The following is an 18498-nucleotide window of genomic DNA, read 5'->3' as shown; positions in this document are numbered from 1 at the left end:
GATAGTGTTGAGACTGGAAAGGGGGTGGGCCACTTGTTTCTAGGAGCCTTGCTTTTAAAATTGATTTTTAATGCCTCTAATTGGACCAGTTCCAACACCTCTTTGGTGGTAGATGGTTGTACCAGGAACTACAGAGACGCTTGATCTGGTCTGGCTTGTGTGACAAAATGTTAGCAGAAGGTCAATGTAAAAAAATTAAGGTTTTCCATTTCCTTTCAGGCAAGTCCCCCCGGCCTTAACCATCATATTTAAAATTTTCCTTCCTCTCTTGTCATCCCCTCACCCAGGCATGTAAACCCAGTGGTTTGAAGTCTCGATTTTCTAAATTTGCCTGAGGTGGTCTATGTAATTGAAAACCAAGGCGTTGTGAACAAACTTGATTGTGTGTGTAAATTCTTTCAAGGAAAGAAAAGTCAAAGAAAAAAATCAAGAGCAGCCACAGGAACAACTCGAAACCACAGAGCCTGGTGCCATGGCAGGGACACACACACTTAAATCAGAATAGGCCCCCAAACTCCTGTTTGGCTAAATGCTCAAAAACAGCACCTCATATGACAACCTAAAAGTCAGGTTTCACGCCTCTAAGATTAGGCTGTGTTCTCCCTGAGGTGTGGGATGTTTTCTGGAACATAAGGACATCCTGCCAATAGCGTATACGTGAAATAATTACATGAACACATGGGCTCTAAGAAGTAATTCTTTATTTACTGCATCCTGGGAGGAAAATTCCTCTGCCTTTCTTAAATGTAAGCAAAGCTCCGTAAAGTCACTTCCTCTAGGACCAGAAGAAACCATCCTTCTCTAGCAAGGCATTGCAGGCTGGTGTTCAGGGAAGCACACTGCCAGAACATTCTCATGCTCCCGAGGGCAGCATCAGGGGGCAGTTTACACACACGCGCGCGCGCACACACACAGAATTCTAGTCTTCCCCTAACATCCAGGGATCCAGAGGTGACTTCTTAGAAAAGGAGTAAGTCCTATTACTCTCTGGTTCTTCCTCCTTTGCAAAGTTTTAGGCACGTTTGCTTTTGTGGCTGGAGCATCTCAGGCCCTCCCTCGGTGTGTGCTGGGTCTAGAGAATGATTTTGGACCAGATCACCTGAAACTTCAGGGGAGTGAGTGAAGGTTGAGGATTTCAGTTCTGGGAAAGTGGACCGCATGGGAGAAGGGACATTTGCTTTACTTTTGGGAGGAGATGAGAAAACTCAATAACTCGTAGCAAATGTGCTGAATTAGCAAGAGCAGGTTGACTTATAATCAAAGTTAAACGAGAAATGGCTTTTTGAACTCTTAAACCCAGGAAATGAGCCTGCCAATCTGCTGTATCTGAGAGATAGCATCTTGGCGCCCTGGGAAACAGTGTTCGGACAAACATATTACTGCCTTCATTCTCATATCTATGAAAAAGTCTTTAAGATTATTAGAAATTCTTGAAAAAGCACAGATACTCGCCTACAGAAATCTTAATGCCTCTACTAGGATTTATTGAAGATTTATGCCAGCCCACACCAGCCTTTTCCCCCCAGTAGTTACCATGTTGGGGACAATCATATCTCATAAAATATTTCACCTATTACCAAGCTCTAGCTATCTGTAGCAAGAGTTTCTTATCTACAGGCTTCTTCCAACACGGTAGCTCTCCCCACCACTCTCCAGCTCCTTCCGTTCCATTTAGTTTGTCCTTTCAGAAGATCCATTATCCCCATAATTAAACAACCCACTGTCCCGATTAAGTCATTCTCTGTTACTTCAATTACATCCCATTGTTCATTAAATCCTGATGTTTGCACTTCAGCAATCTTGTTTTTAATACTCTTAGCATTTGTGGAGAAACAGTAAAGTTAATTAACAATTCTTGAGTTCCCCCCCCTTTTTCTCTCTACCACAGTGCAAATCATTTCCATTATGACTTGCAATAATACTGAAACTATTACTAACTCCATAGTTACTGTTCTGAGCTTTCTGCTCAAAGAAGCGAAACCGTTTTTTATAATCATTTTAGGTAAGTCATCCTACTTGATGGCAGGCAGTGGAAAATGAAAAATTAACATTAAATGAGTGCTTTGAATGACTTTCCTCTTTATACTTTTTCTTCTCACACCCATAATCTTGGGATTAGAAAATAATTTAGTTACCTAAATACAAAAGTACTTAATTTTCTTTTTCATGGCTTAGATGTCACTCTATTACTTCATCGTTAAGGATTGTTATTTCTACTTGTACCTCTCAGAGAATGGCAACTTCAATAGCAAATCATGGTGGAGACAAAGGTGTTTTTTAGATTTGTCTTTTCTGGCATAGTCAAAGTCGGCATTTTATTTGAAGTTACTGTTATTTAGAGCAGGAATCAGCAATCAATAGGCTGTGGGCCAAATGTAGCCCTGATGCCTATTGTTACAAATAAAGTTTTATTGGAACACAGCCGTGCTGTTCACCACTGTTGTCTGTGGCTGTTTTCCTGCTACAACAGCAGGGTTGAGTAGTTGCGACAGAGACTGTACAGGCCTCAAAGTCTCAAGTAAATCCTCAAATGTTTACTGTCGGGCCTGTTAAACCAAGTTTGCCAGCCCTTAATCTAGAGCTTGACATAACAGAAAGGAACTAGATCCTGCCCTCCCACTAACACCAAGAACCTTGACCTGGTTCCTCTCTCTTTGGGGTCACAGCAATGGAAACACCTCACCACTGTCCGTAAAGCTGAAACTCCTGGGTGCTTTGCCCCCCACCCCCAAAAAAACCCACCAGAAAACTCTGAAATACTCACATTAAACCTAAAGTAGTGAAATCAATCATTTTGTGCTAAATCAGACAGATTCTCACTTGATTTTTGCATGAACAACTGTTAGTAAATGCTAGCAAGTATAGAAAAACTTGTGAGAAACAAATTTGAGGAAGTTCTATTAACTTAATTTTTTTTCTTCAAAATGGAAAAGGCCTTCCTCCCTCATTATTCTGTCAGGGGGTCAAATACCTTGACCCAGGAAGCCTTGGGCTCGTGGTCTCTGGTGGAGAAAGGAGAAGGGGGCAGGGAGGGGAGGTCGGGCAGGAAAGAGCAGTGCTGGAGCGGGTGGCTGGCAGGATGTCCCAGGGCTGACAGCAGCTTGAAGGTAACCTCAGATCAGAAGCTTTTCTGTCACTTGAACTTCTAACTCCGGGCTCTTGCTGCTTCTCCTGAACTTCTGGAAGTGGTTCTCTTCTCTCATTCAGTTTAGGATAAAAGCCAGCCTTTCTTTTGACCTTCATTTGGCTCTGAAATGAAATTAGGAATGTATTTTATAGGTTTTATTTAATGAAAGCAATGATTAGCCTAAGACCTTTTATGATAAAGTTGCTGGCTTGTAATAAATCCTTTTAGAATTGCTTTCTAAATATTAGAAAGTATCACAAAAAGTATGTGGCAACATCCCTGCCCCTACTAGCCAGGTGTACAGCTGAAGAGTTAATGAGGTGGCTGGATCATCCCCCCGAGGATGGGGCAGATGTGGGAAAATGCCTCTCCCCTGCTTTTAATGCATCCTTCCTGCCCTCTGCAGCCTTAGTTTTTCTACCTCAATAGCTGAAGCCTTCCAGGTTGTGTGAAGGGCTGATGGGTAAAGGTCCTGGCGAGGTTGTACGTGCAGGCGCCACGTCGCTCAGTAGAGAAGAGGTGGGGTTTGGAGTCTGAGAGTCTCGGGTGTGACTCTGGCCTCAGCCACTTTACAAACTGGCTGTGTGACCTTGGGCAGGTCACTCAACCTCTCTCAACCCGTGTCCTCATCGTTAAACAGTGATTATAAACCGTAACCATGTACTTTTGTTATGAGGTCAGGAAATAATATCTGTAAGATGTCTAGCTGTCAGGCCACAGAGTAGGTGCTCATTATTTATTTATAATAGCTTTTCTTGTCTGAGCTGTTTTTCTTGTCAACTGTAAGGTCTACCAAGCAGAAACTGTCCCCTCATCATTCTTCTTGATCGGTTATTTATTGATGATGGGTGATGTTGGGAGGTGATTAACTGAATCCATTGTCATTAAACACATATATTATTATTACTGAAAATGTTACCCATCACCCCTCTATGTGGGCATTCACAGCCTCTGGCAGACAGTGGTCCCCTGGACAGATGTGAGCAAGGACCACAGTGACCAACCTGCACAGCCAGCTACCTAAAAGGGCTGGATTGTGACCTGCTTCAAGGGACCAGGTCCTTTCAGTCTGGTCCTTATTCCTTCTAAATAGACTTGCCTTTCTAAGAACGCTTCTCGGTAATAGGCTGTGTTCCTGAATCCATTATTCCTTGAGATCCAAGATACCTGTGGCCTAAGCAACAGAGAAGTTTCTCTCTCTCCCACATGAAGTCCTGGGATGGGCAGGCCAGTACTGATGGGCGCCTCTGCTCTGGGACGTCCTCACAGACCTCAGCTACTCTCCTGTTGTCCTAAAGTCACCTCATGACCTAAGGTTTTTGCTCCCTGCCAACCTCCTTCCACACTGCAGCCAACAGGACATATGCTGAGCTATAGAAAAGGTGACAGATGGTTACCAGCTGTCTTTTAAGGAAGTTTCCCAGAGGCTGCCACCTAACACGTCTGTTTAGTCTCATTGACCAGAACCAAATCATATGGCCATACCCAGCTGCAACAGAGGCTAGGAAAGGTCATCTTTCTTCTGGGGGAACACGAGCTTCATAAAAATTCCTTTTGGTGGGGCCTGAGCCACAGGGTGCTCCAGATTGAGTGGGTTCCCTGGGGTTCCATGCCAAGCCAAGGTAAGGCGATCACGCCTCCTCTCCTGAGTCCATTGTCTCTGCTCTGAGAGCATTTATTGAGACCCTCAGGCAGATTGGGACTGCGCTCAGAAGTTTGTCACCTCGACTGGCCCTTTGGCACTGCAGTTAAGAGTATGGATATATCCTAGTTATGACCCTCATCAGCTCTGTGATCTTGGACACATTTCTGAACCTCTCTGTGTCTCAGTTTCTTGGTCTGTTAAATGACGTTGATAATAGTGCCCATTTCAGAGAGCAGTTGTGAGGATAAATGAGTTAGAAAAGCTTGCCCAGCACATGGTAAGTATTCAGTAAGTGCTGGCTATTAGAAACCTGAAACAGTATTCTCTTCGTCAGCTTTTGTTTCTATAAATAGTACAGGGCTTCTCCCTCAGATGGCAGGTGGTAGTTTCGGAAAGGCAAGCATGGTTCTTCAAGCCTTCTGCCCTCCTTTCTACCCAAGGAAGTGGGATTCTTTATCTAGACTTCCTGACCTAGTAGCCCGAGTAGAAGATTGAAACTTGCTGCACATCAGTCTAATTAGAGTTGAAGCCAAGTACCTGCACAGTCTGGAGGCCTCCCAGGTACTGTTGTTGCACATGCAGCTTCTTTCCAGACTCGATTCAAATGCCCCTTCCTCCATGCACGCTTCCTTGATTTCCTTCCTTTTGTGGAAAAAAAAAAACCTCCTCCAGGCTAGAGGTAATATCTCTGAACCTCTGACGCACTCCATCTATACCTACTATTTTCTGCCTGGTATTAGAATTCATTGTGTATATCCCACAGGTGTTCTGCCAGTGTCTACTTCCCATGCAAGATCAGGGTCAGATTCTATTTTGTATCATCTGCAATGCCCTGTACACAGTAGGTGCCAAGTGGGTGGGTGTCAGTGAATAACTTTATCTACCTCAGCATCAGCAAAGCAAGCTTTGTTAGATTGGGTGCATTCAGATAAAAGAAAGAGAAAATATGACTAATGGTGCCTGAAATCATAAGAGCCTGGAATTGCATCCTAGAGCAAGAAGTCTGGAGGTCAGCAGCCCCTAGGCAGGTACATGTATTTAGCAGTGTCAGGGCTCTGGGCCACCTTCTCCATGTTCCTCTTGGCCCTCCCTCTTAGACACAAAGTAGCTGCCACAGCTCCAGGCACTGCTCTCCCCTTTTGTAGAAACCCTTTCCCTGTATGTCTTATTGGCTAGAACTGAGTTACATGACCACTTCCTGGTGAGGGGGAAAAGAGTTGCCACCAGTTATGTTTCCTAGCCTAGGCTGGGCCCACTGTTCTTGATACCTGGCTTCTTTTAGCAGAGAAGAAAGAGACATGGCTGCTGATTGGACAACCAACCATATCTGTTGCCCCAGCTTTGCTGACACTTTCATAGACAGAGCAGTTCCTCTTAACAGAGGGGCAGATTTCTAAGGAAGACACCAGGGTTCATTTTAGAGCACTTTAGCCTTTTGTGGGTCTTGAAAAGTAATCACCATCCCATAGATTTGAACTGTACTTTGTTTACAAAACATTTTCATATTTTGAAAGGCAGCATCGCCAAATGTTTAAGAATGTTTAAATGTTTAAGAATGTTTAACAGTACCTTGGCTGCCTGCTTCTGCCTTTTTCTTGCTGGGGGATCTTGTGCAGTTTTCTTAACCTCTCTGTAACTCCACTTCTCATCTGTAAAATGGGAATAATAATAGAATCTATGTTGTAGGGTTGTTTTTAAGATTAATGTACATATACGAATACACATAATTTATCACAGTACTTGGCACACAGGAAGCACTCCTAAATTTTCTATTACTATATGTTATTATTTAATGATCCTCTCACTCTTTTGAGATAGGAACAGTGAGAATTTTGAGGCTCAGAGAAGTTAGAGGCCTCGCCCACACTCCCACAGCTAAGCAGCAGGAACTGGAGACAGTCTGGGTCTGATGCCAGTGCTCAGGGCCCTCAGCGCTCCGGTCCTCCCTCCTTGAATTCCCTGAACACTTACTGAGAGTGAGAGTTGCACACAGTGGCTGAATATCGTTTCAAAGGTGGTGCTTTGGTTTCCCAAATGTATTGGGGGAATCATCTGAGAACCAGGACTACGTCTTAAGGTTTTTGCTAACCCCGTCCCCTAATGCTGAGTGGGGGCATAGGGAGGACTCTGGTTCAATGAGTTGTGAAGGGGAGATGGTGCTTTCATGGGGAGGGGGTCTTCCGTGATGGGGAACGGGCGGCCCAGCTGCGCTTTCTGAGCCCAGCCCAGCGGGGTCAGGGGAGGGGTAGGAGGCAGGGCCCCGCTCGGAGATCCCCTGACTGCACTTACACATTCAGAAACTGCTATCTGAGCACTAAGCGTTAGGGGCATAAAAAAAGAACACAAATCAATTTGTGTCTGAATTTACTCTCAGAATTCCCTGTGGACGCTATAAAATACCATTTTACCTTTTTCCCACCCATCTAGCTGTGGAGGCAGTGGCAGGTTTACATTATTTTACAACAAGTTAAGGGCTCTTTTTTTTCCCTTTTGGTTATGTTTTTAAGAAGACCATTTATTGCCTATAAAGAGGTGTTTTTGTTGAAGACAATAGTGCCCTTTAGGTAGTCACAGAATGTTATTTCACAAATGTCTATAAAACTATTAAACAAGCCGGGACTGCTGGAACCCTGATTAAAAGGTGCTTTTTATTCGTCTTAATCTTTGGAAGCCCTGTGAAACAGCTTAACCACCACTACTCCCACTGCGCAGAGACCAACACGGAGAGAAATATGGGGAGACAGGGGCAAGAATGCTCCGACCAGATGGGGCAGGACTAACACTGACCCGTCCAGCCCTTCCAGACACCCCATCTGTGCTGGGAATCCAGCTTGGGACCTCAGTTATAGCCTGATAGAAGACAGGTTCCTGGTGGTCCAGAGGGTTCCTGGGCTGTAGGTGGGACAAGGAGAAGGGCCCCGGGTGGTGGGAGGGATCAGAGCCAAGTGGTTCATGGTGCTACCCCTGGCCCTCCACTTACAAGCTGTGTCCCTAGAGCAAGTGACTTAGCCTCTCTGTGCCTCCGTTTCCTCACTCAGAAGTGGGGAGAACAATAATAAAACCTTCTTCCCCAAGATGTTGGGAAGATTAAAAGAAGCGTGTCTTGAAATGCATTTGGCAAGGTACCAATAAGTGTCACCAAAAAAGGGAGGTAAGGAGGGGACTCATGAAGCTTTGCCACTGTGGTTCCTTCTCAACAGTCTGCCCTGCTTTTCGTCCGCCCGGTGTTTCAGGGTTTGCTAGCAGAGAGGCGTTCTGCATCCCTGCCCGGTGGGCGACTGACCCAGGACATGAGTGTGTTCTGAGAGCAGCTCTCTGTCCCAGAAAGAGGAAACTCTCACAGGCCAGATCGAGGTCACCGCTTACCGTCCGAGTTCAGACTCCAGACTCCACTGATTTGGATTTTTAATCATTCAGTTAGGACCAGGCCAAGGTTTACTCTTGCATAATTGTAGACAGGATCGTAGGGGCAAGATTTAAAGGCAGTAAAAAGAAGACATGCCTCTGAGCACCTCCCCAGTGTTTCAGAAGCCCTGTCAGGGGTCCTTAAATCCTGTCTCCTGAGTCAGACACTGTTCTAAGTGCAATGTGGTTAATTCAGTTCATTGTTGTGAATCCCCGGGAGAGTGTTACTGTTTGTTCCCACTTTGCAGGTAAGAAAACTGAGATAGGTTTCCCAGCTAGCTGGTGGTGGATTGGGATTGAACCCAGGAGTCTGACCCCAGAGCTGGTGCTCTGGCCTGTCCTGTAAGCTGGCAGCTTGCTCTTTCCTCTCATAGCGATACTGCGCATGGCATCAGGGTCCCAGCTGCTCAGTGCTGGCTGCGTCTGTTTCCACATGAAGGCATACCGATACTGACAGTGACGGTTGTGATAAGTTATATGAAATAACAACATCACCGTTATTACCACATCACCATCATCCGGCCTTTCCCAACAGCCTGGCCCTGTGCCAAGCCTTTGACACACACATTATCTCATCTGATCCGTGTAACAACACTGGAGGGGCAGGTATGTTCTTAAACCCATTATAAAGTTGAGTCAATCCTAGGGAGCCCCAGTTTCCAGATTATTTGTGTTTTCATTTTTTTTTTTAACATTTCCATTAGTTAATAATTTTACATTCTCTCAGTGCAGCCAGGCTCAGAAATGTTAAATAACTGTGCACTTCACATCATGCCTAGGCCCCTGTGACTCCACGATCACCAAGGTACCTTAAATCTAAACTGTATGTTATGCTAATTACAAAATACTCTCAGCACTTCCCTGTATCGGTTCCCCCGAGGATCACTAGTCGTAAACTTCATTGTTTTCAATCTGTTTATTTGTTCTTTGGCAAAGTAAACTTGAAATTGCTCTTAAATTCATTCTGAAATATTCCCTAGTTGTGTGTTTTCACACATTCACAAAGGCCTAGTTTTTCCCATTAGGCTCACTCTGAGGTTTTGCTGCGCTGGGAGAACGTGAACTGCAGACCCATAAGTAACGGCACTGAAATGTAAAGCAATTGATGCAAGAATAGTAGTACAGGGTGGGGTCTTAGTGTTCTAACAAGAACTCGGGAAACTGACTGAAGACGTTGAAGGTGGAAGGGGAGATGAACGTCACCGTAATTAATGCTGCATATTAAGACGTGACCTCTTTGGCTCGATCAGTACGGAGGCCTCATGACCTTTCCTGTCACCTGAAACTTCGCTTCTAGGACTTTGTGGTCCTGTTGATAAAAAAAGATAATCACCAGTCTGTCCTCATCTACTGTGAAACCTTTCCAAAAAAAATTTTTTTGAGGATAAAATTAGAAATTACAATTTTTAGAATATTTATATGTATATATATTTTACTCTCAGATATATTTTTTCAATGCTTGCTCTATAATGAGAGTTTTAACTTTCTGTTTTCCTTTCCATTATCCCTGAAAAGAATGGATTATAGAAAAAAGATTAAAGCAATATAATGCGATACGGTGTTTGCTAATGTGCTGTCAGAGGTATTAGCAGGACTCACGAAGGTTTGTGTCTTTCATGAATGCTTTTCAGATTGCACTTATCTAATAGGCTTGGAAACCTGTTTATATTCTTGCAGGCATTAACCGTCGCCTTTGAAAAAATCCCAGAAAATGAGAGTGCAGATGTCTGTCGGAATATTTCAGTCAATGTTCTTGATTGTGATACCATAGGTCAAGCCAAAGAAAAGATTTTCCAGGCATTCCTAAGCAAAAATGGCTCTCCTTATGGACTTCAGCTGAATGAAATTGGTCTTGGTAAGTTGGTACGGGAGCTATTTTGTCCCAATCTGCTGAGGAGCACCTTTCCCCTCTGCCGTCCCCCGTTCCCTGCCCCTAGCATGTGAGCTCTGTTTGCTGACACCTGTTAGCCTGGGTTGTTCCCAGAGGGTGTGTCTAGAGGCCAGGAGTCTGCACTGGTCTCCCTTGAACATCATAGTTCTTTCTAGGAAGCAGGATCCCTTAAAGATGCTTTTGAAACAAAATATTACATTTGTAAATCAGATTCATGAGATTGCTAACCCTGAGACCGAATGAGTTCACCTTGCATCAAGAAGTACACAAAGGTGTCAACCTCAGGCCCTCTGTGTTGCATTTCACATTGGCATTTGATTTGTTTGTTGTGATACTGAGTGTGTCATTAGTGGGTGGCTCAGGCTCTGGGTGTTAACTTCAGCACGCTCGAAAGGCCATCTTCCTCTCTGCTAATCACCTCCTGCATTAAGTATATTCTCATCCTCCCCCAGCATGAAGCGGCATCTGCTGTGAATTCATTTGCGGGCTCTATTGGTACACTGCAAAGGCGAGCATATGCGTGAGCGAGCTGACAGGGCTCCGCTGCACTCAAATGTTCATCAACATTTTAAAGTTGAGCTCCATGCAGCCTCCCAGGAGACTGTCGCGGGATTTTATAGCAGATAATGGGACAGGAAAAAAGAGTAAAATCACAGCGGTGACAGACAACGTAACAAGGTTCCTCTCTCCTCCATGTACCGCGGTAGCCTCAACTAAGCAGGCAATTAGAATCACCCCCGCCGCCGGCCGTCCAAGTCAGCCCTCCTGCTAAAAGGCCCCTGAGAAAAGCTGGGGCGCGGGGTCTGGCAAATCTGAAACCATGCAAATGTGCAGCAACTCCAAGACCTGGCTTCAGAGAAAGCCAGACCACTAAAGCATTTCTCCTCCACCTCGCTTCTGCTTCCTTCTGTTGGACGGACTGTTGGGCACTTCAAGACCATTTGAGCTCATTTGGTCAGACAGTCAAAGCGGCAGCCCCAGCCAGGAAACCATGACGGGACCCAGAGGGGCAGGAAGTGTCCGCCCACCTGGGAAATAGTGGGATCCAACTCAGCTGGAGAAAGACCCACGCCGTGTATGGGGGCATTGCCTCTTAGCTTCAGCTGATGATTGCCATGTGGGGCTGTGTGGTCAATGTTACCAGATGATCCAGTTTTTTTAAAGATAAGTCAGAACTCCAAATTTTTATGTGCCATCTTCTGATCTTTAAATGTTGGTGCTCCATTGACACTAGAATAAGAATACATAAAACACTGTGCAGGCTCACAGAAGGGAAAAACACACATCCATGGGCCACAGTCTGACCCTAGGGCACAAGTTGGCAACCTCTGAAAGGAGTTGAACCCCATGGTGTTGGGATACTTGCCCCCCAGTTCACCCCTACATGGGGACGGACAGAAGATAGTTCACAGGGGACCCGCTGGAGAGCGCCCCCATGCACGGGGGTGGACATACACCTTTTTATTTTTTTGTAATTGAAGAGGGCATACACATTTGCTTTTGGAATTTTCTGAAGAGCTTAGTCTCTCTGAGGATGCATTATTTTCTCTTCTTTTGGCTTTATTTCCAGGCTTAGTCTCAGAGCAAAATCTTCAGGGAAGAGTGGTCTTCATGTCAGGGCCCTAAACAAAACAAAAACAGGACAAAACTCAGGCTACTGGTCTGGCTGGCTCTGAACCTTCCAAACCACTTCTAAGTTTTAGATAGTTATAAATAATAACTGCAAGAGTAACAGGGTAGCATTTTATATTTCTCACTGTAATTTTAAGAGAGAACAAAATGCTCTTCTTTGGGTTTTTTCAGAGCTTCAGGTGGGTACACGACACAAAGAACTTCTGGATATTGACAGTTCCTCTGTGATTCTTGAAGATGGAATAACCAAACTAAATACCATTGGCCACTATGAGGTAAGAACAAGATTTAGCCCCCAACAACCTAACTGGGTTAGTTCTTCTCCAGGACCATATAAATTCTTTGAAAAATTACAGGACTCTTGCACATTTTCTGGAATCGTTTTCAGTTAGCTTGTTTCTGGGGCAGAAGTTTTCCTTGGTTGCTCGTGGTCTGCTTGTTGCCCGGAACCCCCTCTCCAAGAGCTGTGGTTTTCATCTGGCCCAATCACTCTCCATCCTGCAGCTTAGGTTGGAAACTTCACCTTTACCAGGTCCTCTAGCCTGTTCAGTGGAAGAGTTATCGTTTAGCTTGGCTCTGAGCAGAGCCTATAAAAGTCCTAAGCTGCACCACTGTTCACAGTTGACCCCGTGACCTTTGTGTAGGGTCCTTTGTTTCTGAAGTTCTACGTTTCCTGTTTGTTTGAAATATTCAGTGATACCTTCCTGGCTTCTGCCCTACATGCTGGGTGAGCGTTGAGGCGGGTGAGGGGTGCACGTGACTACTCAGAGAGCTGAGTGCTGGAGAAACCTGTCCAGAACTAGAGGGAGGAGGTGGAGGAGGGTCTTGAACACTCTGGGGTGTGGGAGTCATTCAGCAACATTACCCAGATCTTTGTTGAATATCCACTCTGTGCGCAGAGCTGGAGTTGCACACGAGAGGAACAAAGACCAGGTCCCTGACCTCACGGGAGCCTACAGCCCGGGGAGTGGGTGGGAAGGGAAGAGGAGACACGTAGTGAGGCAGCACCTTCTGGTGTAATAGTGCTGTGACTCAGAGTATCCAGGGAGGCTCCCTGGAGGAAGCAGTGACTCAGCTGAGATCTGATGAGTGAGAAGTCAGCCAGGCTGGGGTGGGGCGCCAGTACCCCCAGCAGGGAAGGGGGAGCGTGTGTTCTTCAGAAGAAAGACTTTGAGACTGGCTAGAACTGGAGAGGGGCAGGGGTGGCAGTGAGAGCCAATAACAGTAAACAGCCCTTACTCTGGGCCAGGTGCTATCTTCAGCCTTTCCCTTTATTTTGGCTAATTCTAGCCTACAACGGTCCTACTCATAGGTACTGTTATTACCCTGCTTTATAGATGGGCATGCTGAGGCTTGGGGAGGTTTACTAATAGCTAATCAGTGGCAGAGGCAAGGTTGCGACTCGGATGGTTGGGCTCTAGGGTCCATGGCGTAACCAGTACACACCTGGGCTGCTCGTGGATGAGAAGAAGGCCAGGGAGGTGGAGAGGGAGGCAAGAGGGGAGGTGCAGGCGGTGCACGTCCAGCAGTTCTTCAGAGGCCTGAATTTCCTCCCAAGACCAGTGGGAAGCCACTGGGGGATCTCAAGCAGGGGAGATTTTTGCGTCTCAGTAAATGACAGTGGCTGTGCATGGAGTGTGGATATAAGAGGTGCAAACCTGGAAATAGGGAGACTCATTAGAAGAATTTCAGTGAGGAATGCCGTTGACCAGAAATGACAGAGGGGCTCTGGAGATGGCGATAAGTGGGTGGATTCAGAGTTGGGCAGAAAGTGGGCACTATCGTCTGTGCAGGTGGGAGAGATACTGGCGTGAGGGGAGTGGTCACCAGGGCACCAGGGGTGGCTGGGTAGGTGTGCAGAAGCGGCGCTCTTGTGGAGATGGAGACGATGGGGCGGGGCTGGGTGGAGTCAGGGGGCCCAGGGAGCGGCTTCCCAAGCGCCTCCCATCTTTCATGGCTGTAAATTCCAGGGACACATGTGGGTACCAAGAGGGCCTTTGGGCCCTGCCAGGCATTTCCTTCACCTAGAAAGAAGCTAAGACTGTTCCTTGAGCAGAGCTTTCTGGACAACAACCAGGGACAGAGGACACCTCATCCTTGGGCTCTCTGGCTGAGTGGGTCTAAGAGCCAGTTTAGAAATAGTTGCTTTGGGTGACCTCTGTGTGGTGCTGTCCAGGGAGCATTTGCTGGAGGGCATCTAGCAGAGAACAGATTAACAACTTGCCCCTGTGCCCACCCTCCCAACGCTTAGACTTTCCAGTCTTGGAATCATCTTGCCAAGAGCTGTCGATCTTAGTCTTTGGAGTTTGTAAGAATCCCCAGGGAAATTTCTGAACGTATGTATTCCTGTCGGTGGGCCACATTGAGAGAAGCACTGCTCCAGAGGAAATCTAATGGATGGAAGGAGGTTAGAGTCAGATGTGGAAGTAGTTAGTAGAGGGAGCTTATTACAGCATCCATTTGAAGTTCAGAGTTGCAGCCCGGCAGCAATCTCCTTCTCTCCCTGCATCTGGGTAGCGACCTTGTTTTGGCAAGTTTGGCAGAAGCACAGCCACACACGCCCTCCTTTGGTGCTCTCACTAATGTGCTTGCCCTGCTCAGCTGTGCAGGGAGGGTTGGGCCACCCTGCTCAGGCTTCTCAGCGTCCCCTGGCAACCGTGTGGGATGGGGTGGGCTCCAAAGTAAGGGGGTGTCAAACTCACAGCTGTCAATAGGAAAAGGCAGGACAAGACACTCCAGCAGGGAAAACGAAGAACCACCACAGCCGTCTGCAAGGCAAGGAGGATTCTGTCAGGAGAGACAGAACGTCAGTCTTCACTGGAGACACTGGCTGTGCTAGACACCTATCTGCTTAGGGATGATAATGAAATTAATCCGGCCTGTAGTCACTTCCCGTCCAAATGATTTATTGGCCTCATACCCCGGTGTTGCTACGTGGTGGTAATAAGTGACAAGACTAGGACACAAGGGCTTAAAGGATTCTCCTCATATTTAAAAAGCTAAGCCTTAGGGCAAATAAACACAGAGAGCTTGAAGGAAACTGGGGAGATCACTGGCCCTGTGCTCTCTGTGCCTGGACCGTCTCCAGTGCCCTGGTTTTCGAAGGCTGCTTGGGAAAAAGTATCCAGCATCACCCTCAGCCACCTAAATCTGTACTCTGTTTTCCAGCGCCCCTGCACATTCAAAATTTGGAGTAATTTGACAGGGCTGAGCTGAAGCTTGCTTTGCCCTTTCATTAAAGAAAAATTGTCTGCTTGAACACTTACATTTCCCTCCAAAGAGACAAGATGCTAATTATCACTCTTATTCATTTACTAAAGCACCCTACTTTGAGTCACTGTAAGTGCCTGAAAGCAAAAAACTATATTTCATTTAAAAATAGGTTCTAACTCAGAGTTTCAGGTGATTCAGACTCACCTCCTTCCAATTAGCCCAAATTAGTTAGGTTTTAAAGTTGATCTTCAGTGACGGCCAGTTCCTCCTACTATCTAAACAAAGTCCCCCTGGTGGAGTGTGAGCCTGTTCCTTCTCACTTTGTTCTGTCCTCAGGGCAAAGGGAGTAGCCGGTCTCCTTTGAATGATTTACTGTCTGTGTATTTGGAGAACAGGCTCCTAGAGGGGATCTGAAGGCACAGCAAAAACACAGCATCTCATGGAGTAGATGCAGCCTCCAGAGCCCCTTTGCCAGCGATGCCCCGTCACCTGCAGAATGGCAAAGCTGCCAAGCCTGGGCATCAGCACCGTTGCTTTCCACAGTGATGTCAGTGGCAGCCGGTGCCCAGAACTGGTCACATGCATAAGCACGACTGATGTTCATACAACCTACGATGAAGGTGCTTTTGTTACCCTCTGTCTCCATCAGATGAGCACAGAAGGAGGCAGATTTCTGCCCCAGTCTCATTATGTCTTGTGCAGACAAGGAGTAAAGCTGACGTCTTCACAAACACATGAAGCCAGAGGCATCTTTCCCCCGTAGTTAAATCCGCCCCAAGTACTTCCTTAACTGGCTGCCGCTGTGTGTGCGTCTACTGTGAGGGGACTGGGCTGTGTTCTGGGGCTGGCCAGACCGGCTGTGTGTGAGGCGTGTGAGGGTACGTGCCTGATGTGCCCGTGGCAGGATGGTTTCTTCCGGTCCAGGCTTTCTGCACCTGCACCCCGTGTGACCTTTTGCTGGACCCCGTGTTATTGCATCCACACTCAGCTGTGGGATGGCACCAAGTGTGCAGCACAGGTGTTGTGTCCAGCAGGAAATACTCCCTACAGATCACACCTCTCATTCTGAGCTGTGAGGTTTTGAGGGCAGAAAAGACGTTTAACCACCGTGTCATTGAAGAACGTTCCTTCTAACAGGAGCGTGCTAATGCCGAAGCGGTCACTGCTAATGCCAAAGCTGTCATTCAGATGACATTTAAAGCTCATAGGAATGTTCCAAAGGGTCTGCTGGGTAAGGTCAGTGGTCTTTCCGGTCAGGTGTGTCCTGTGTGACACCAAAGGGATGGCACCGTCTCTAAAGCTCTTACAGCATGAATGGCTTTAGATTCTTATTTAGTAAACACATGGTGTGCTTCCTGTATACTAGGCACTATTCTAGGAGCTTTTACAAATAGTAACTCCTTCAGTGCTCTTTATAGCCCAGTGAGGTAGACACTGCCATCACTGCCGTTCTGAGGCACAGGGAGGCTGAGAAACTTGGCCGCACTCCCATAGCTCTCCTCACTGAAGCCCCAAGGCTGGAAGCAGATGAAAAAGAAGTCACACAGGGACTGTGGCTCTTCTCTAACCTTGCTCAGAGCCAGGCTTGCAGCCCACGCTTCGCGCCTCTGAAGCAGCCTGGCTGGAGAGCTGAGGAGAAATCCTGGTAGCTACTTTCTCTGATGTCAAATTCAAATGGGCAACTTCTCTTCACATTTTATGATGAATCTCACATCTGTGAGTTTATCAAAATGCTTCCTTATTTCTAACCCTAATTTGACATCTTTTAAGGCTAATATTCCTTGAAGGCGACAGTAGTCAACCTTCCTCAGAAGGGAGGCCTCTTTCAGGCACCCAAGAGCTAACAACTGCAGCCCAGCAGTAGCATGGGAGGCTCAGGATCGCAGTCTCACAGGTGCCGTTGCCGGCCAAGTTCCTGCCCAGAGGACTCACTCAGGACTCTGACAGTCCTCAAAGGGAGTTTGCTTCTGCCCCAGGGCTAATTCCAAGTACACAAGAAAGAAACAGGAGCTGTACTGGCTTTTTCACTGGTCCCAAGAATCCTTCAGAGCTCCGTCCTGGGTGTCAGGCTGTGATTTGATGTGCCTGTTGAGAATGGTCTGACGGGTCCCTTCCAAATACGCTGATAAGCCCCGAGAGCCTCTCTTGCTGAAGGACTGAGCAAGGTTATCCCTCTGGCCCTGAAAAGAAAAGATTCCTTTTTCATTTGCCTCCAGCCTTGGGGTGTCAGTGAGACAAGCTGTGGAGGGAGGGAAAGCGGTACTGACGCGTGGTTGCTGGGACGGTGATAGTTGGATAGAATTCTGTTTTCACAAAATACTGATTTAGGAATGAGACACACCAGTAGGGGTTTCCACATGGTGATTTGTATGGATTATTGTGTTTTCAGACTTTTTAAGGAAAAAGTATTGTGATATTTCAGGCCATACTCATAATTTTTCATAAAATCCTTAGGCTAAGATTCCAGCTTTCCTCTTGGGCTCCACCATTTGAAACTGACAATGTTTGACCATTTTTACTTACAAAATGGCAATTTCATTAGGTTAAATGTAAGTTCAACCTTATATTTCTAGAAAATCTATTTTTATGACTTTATCTTCAACTTGTGTCATAAAGATAGTATTTTACCCCAAAGAAATCTCACCTTCCCTTGCAAATGGTGTGGAGGATTGTAGCTTCTGTTTATTTTGGGAGCAACTTGAAATTGATGACATGGGTCCATCTCTCCCTGTGTGGTCATGACTCTTCATTCTGATGGTGGAAAAGTCTACAGTCATCTCCTCTTTCCAGCACAGGCCAGCCTTCGTTCCATTGGTTCCACGGGTATGGCCTCATTGTCATTTTGAATCTTGGAGCACTGTGAGGCTGGACGGAATTTAATTTGAAATTGCCTTGGGTACCAGTTCTGCTCTGAGGTGGAGAAACATTCCTGCCACAGATCCATCTAGTGACATTAATCTTTCTTTGATTTAATTTGGTCTTCATTCCTAAAGTCGGGGCCCAGAGGACACTCCCTGGCTCACAGGAGTACGGGAGGATTAATGAGCCCCTCTTAGGAAAGCGTTTGGAGCTCCTCAGATGGAACAAACAGTATCGCATCTTTTAACACTTCAGAGTCTGTGGCACTTTTCAAAAAGGTGTTTCTGTCCTTAACTCAGCAGCAGCTGACTTGCGTGAAACAGAAAATGGAAACCTTTTCCCCCTACAAACATCTGTAAATAAACTAGTTCTGTTTTTACAATGGTGTTACAGCATCATGTGGGGGGAAAGTGTTCCAGCCCTAGAGCAGCTGTGAAAGTCAGAAGTACACTCGCACACATACGTGCTCAAACACACAAACAACTCATCCACTAATAAAATGCTTCTATACTTGCTCTCGGGAGATAATTTCAGAGTAAAACTTCCCCGATGCAAGCTGCGTCTGCGCTATCTTAATGCCTGAGTGCCGTGCCAGCAGCGAGTCTTTGCCAGCTCTTGAAAAGACATTTGAACTTTTGCCTGCGCTCCTTATCAGAAACCCCATCCATGGTGTTTGTGATTATAGAGTAAGGGTGCTCGCTTTTGGCAAAACAAAGCATCTGACAG

The 18498-nt window shown here is 46.3% G+C and overlaps 1 protein-coding gene and 1 long non-coding RNA gene across 5 annotated transcripts in view; one reads left to right on the top strand and one right to left on the bottom strand.

The window, feature by feature from the left end:
* PLXNC1 (plexin C1) overlaps positions 1–18498 on the top strand; it is a 141796-nt gene that overhangs the window by 105515 nt on the left and 17783 nt on the right. For 3 of the 4 annotated variants that reach the window (XM_074375265.1, XM_074375266.1, XM_010962730.3), the window contains 2 exons: positions 9855–10032; positions 11872–11975. In XM_074375265.1, coding sequence (XP_074231366.1) covers positions 9855–10032; positions 11872–11975 — 282 coding nt within the window. Of the gene's footprint in view, positions 1–9854; positions 10033–10520; positions 10768–11871; positions 11976–18498 lie in introns of those variants that run through there. The other variant, XM_074375267.1, reaches the window with a different exon arrangement.
* LOC141579425 (uncharacterized) lies at positions 448–17549 on the bottom strand. The gene is made up of 7 exons (XR_012510742.1): positions 14403–17549; positions 13147–13358; positions 12009–12242; positions 11526–11690; positions 11097–11298; positions 6342–6421; positions 448–3249 (listed from the first exon to the last, which is right to left on the bottom strand). It is a non-coding gene; the product is annotated as an uncharacterized LOC141579425 (long non-coding RNA).

This window comes from Camelus bactrianus, chromosome 12, assembly GCF_048773025.1.
Source record: "Camelus bactrianus isolate YW-2024 breed Bactrian camel chromosome 12, ASM4877302v1, whole genome shotgun sequence".
NCBI lineage: Eukaryota > Metazoa > Chordata > Mammalia > Artiodactyla > Camelidae > Camelus > Camelus bactrianus.
Note: the sequence above shows the minus strand (reverse complement) of the source record. Positions and strands in the feature narration are given on the sequence as shown.